The 574-nt window shown below is 64.8% G+C and overlaps 1 protein-coding gene across 1 annotated transcript in view; it reads left to right on the top strand.

Annotated features, from left to right (window-relative positions):
* Window positions 1-477: 477 nt before the first annotated feature.
* The window catches only part of TMEM59L (transmembrane protein 59 like), a gene marked incomplete at its 5' end in the record, with an annotated part of 4,162 nt that continues 4,065 nt past the window's right edge, over window positions 478-574 (top strand). Inside the window, 1 exon segment of the mRNA XM_021708212.1 lies at window positions 478-574. This exon segment is cut by the window's right edge and continues 34 nt beyond it. Coding sequence (XP_021563887.1) covers window positions 478-574 — 97 coding nt within the window.

The raw sequence follows: 574 nt of genomic DNA on the forward strand, positions 1-574 counted from the left end.
TGCCTCCTCCCGGGCTCCGCCGCTTTCTTCTGCGCGAGGACCCTGGGGCTCCCAACCCCCACCTCCCTCCACACCCCGCGCCTCCTCGTTCACATCCTCTTCCCTCTCCCCAGACGCCAGCGTCACTCCTATCACCACCCCCAAGCCTGATCCAGAGGGTGACAGAACCTCCGCCTCGCGCGACCCCTCCTTTCCGGGATCTGAGAATCCCTCTCAATCTCGCCCCCCAGAGTCTTAAGGGAGCCCGTCTGACTCCACCAGTGTCCTTTATCATCCATCCCCTGCTCAAGCGCCCTCCCTTCTCTCCTTCTCAGAGCTGAGCCCCCACTCATGTTCTCAGCCTCCCCCAACCTCGTCCCTAGGTCGGGGGGTGGAAACCAAACCTCCTCTTGCCTCCCGGGAATGCTCCAGTCCCCATACCCCCGCCTGAGCCCCGTGTCCCCTCCCCCTGCCTGAGCCTCGTGTCCCCTCCCCCAGGCGGGGCTCCAGGGCCCCTCCTAGTCTCCCTATGACATTGCTGTCCTCATCAGCGCTTGCGAGCGCGGCTGCCACCTCTTCTCCATCTGCCGATTCG

Source organism: Carlito syrichta, unplaced genomic scaffold (genome assembly GCF_000164805.1).
Source record: "Carlito syrichta isolate Samal-C Ts95f unplaced genomic scaffold, Tarsius_syrichta-2.0.1 Scaffold135577, whole genome shotgun sequence".
Classification (NCBI taxonomy): Eukaryota; Metazoa; Chordata; class Mammalia; order Primates; family Tarsiidae; genus Carlito; species Carlito syrichta.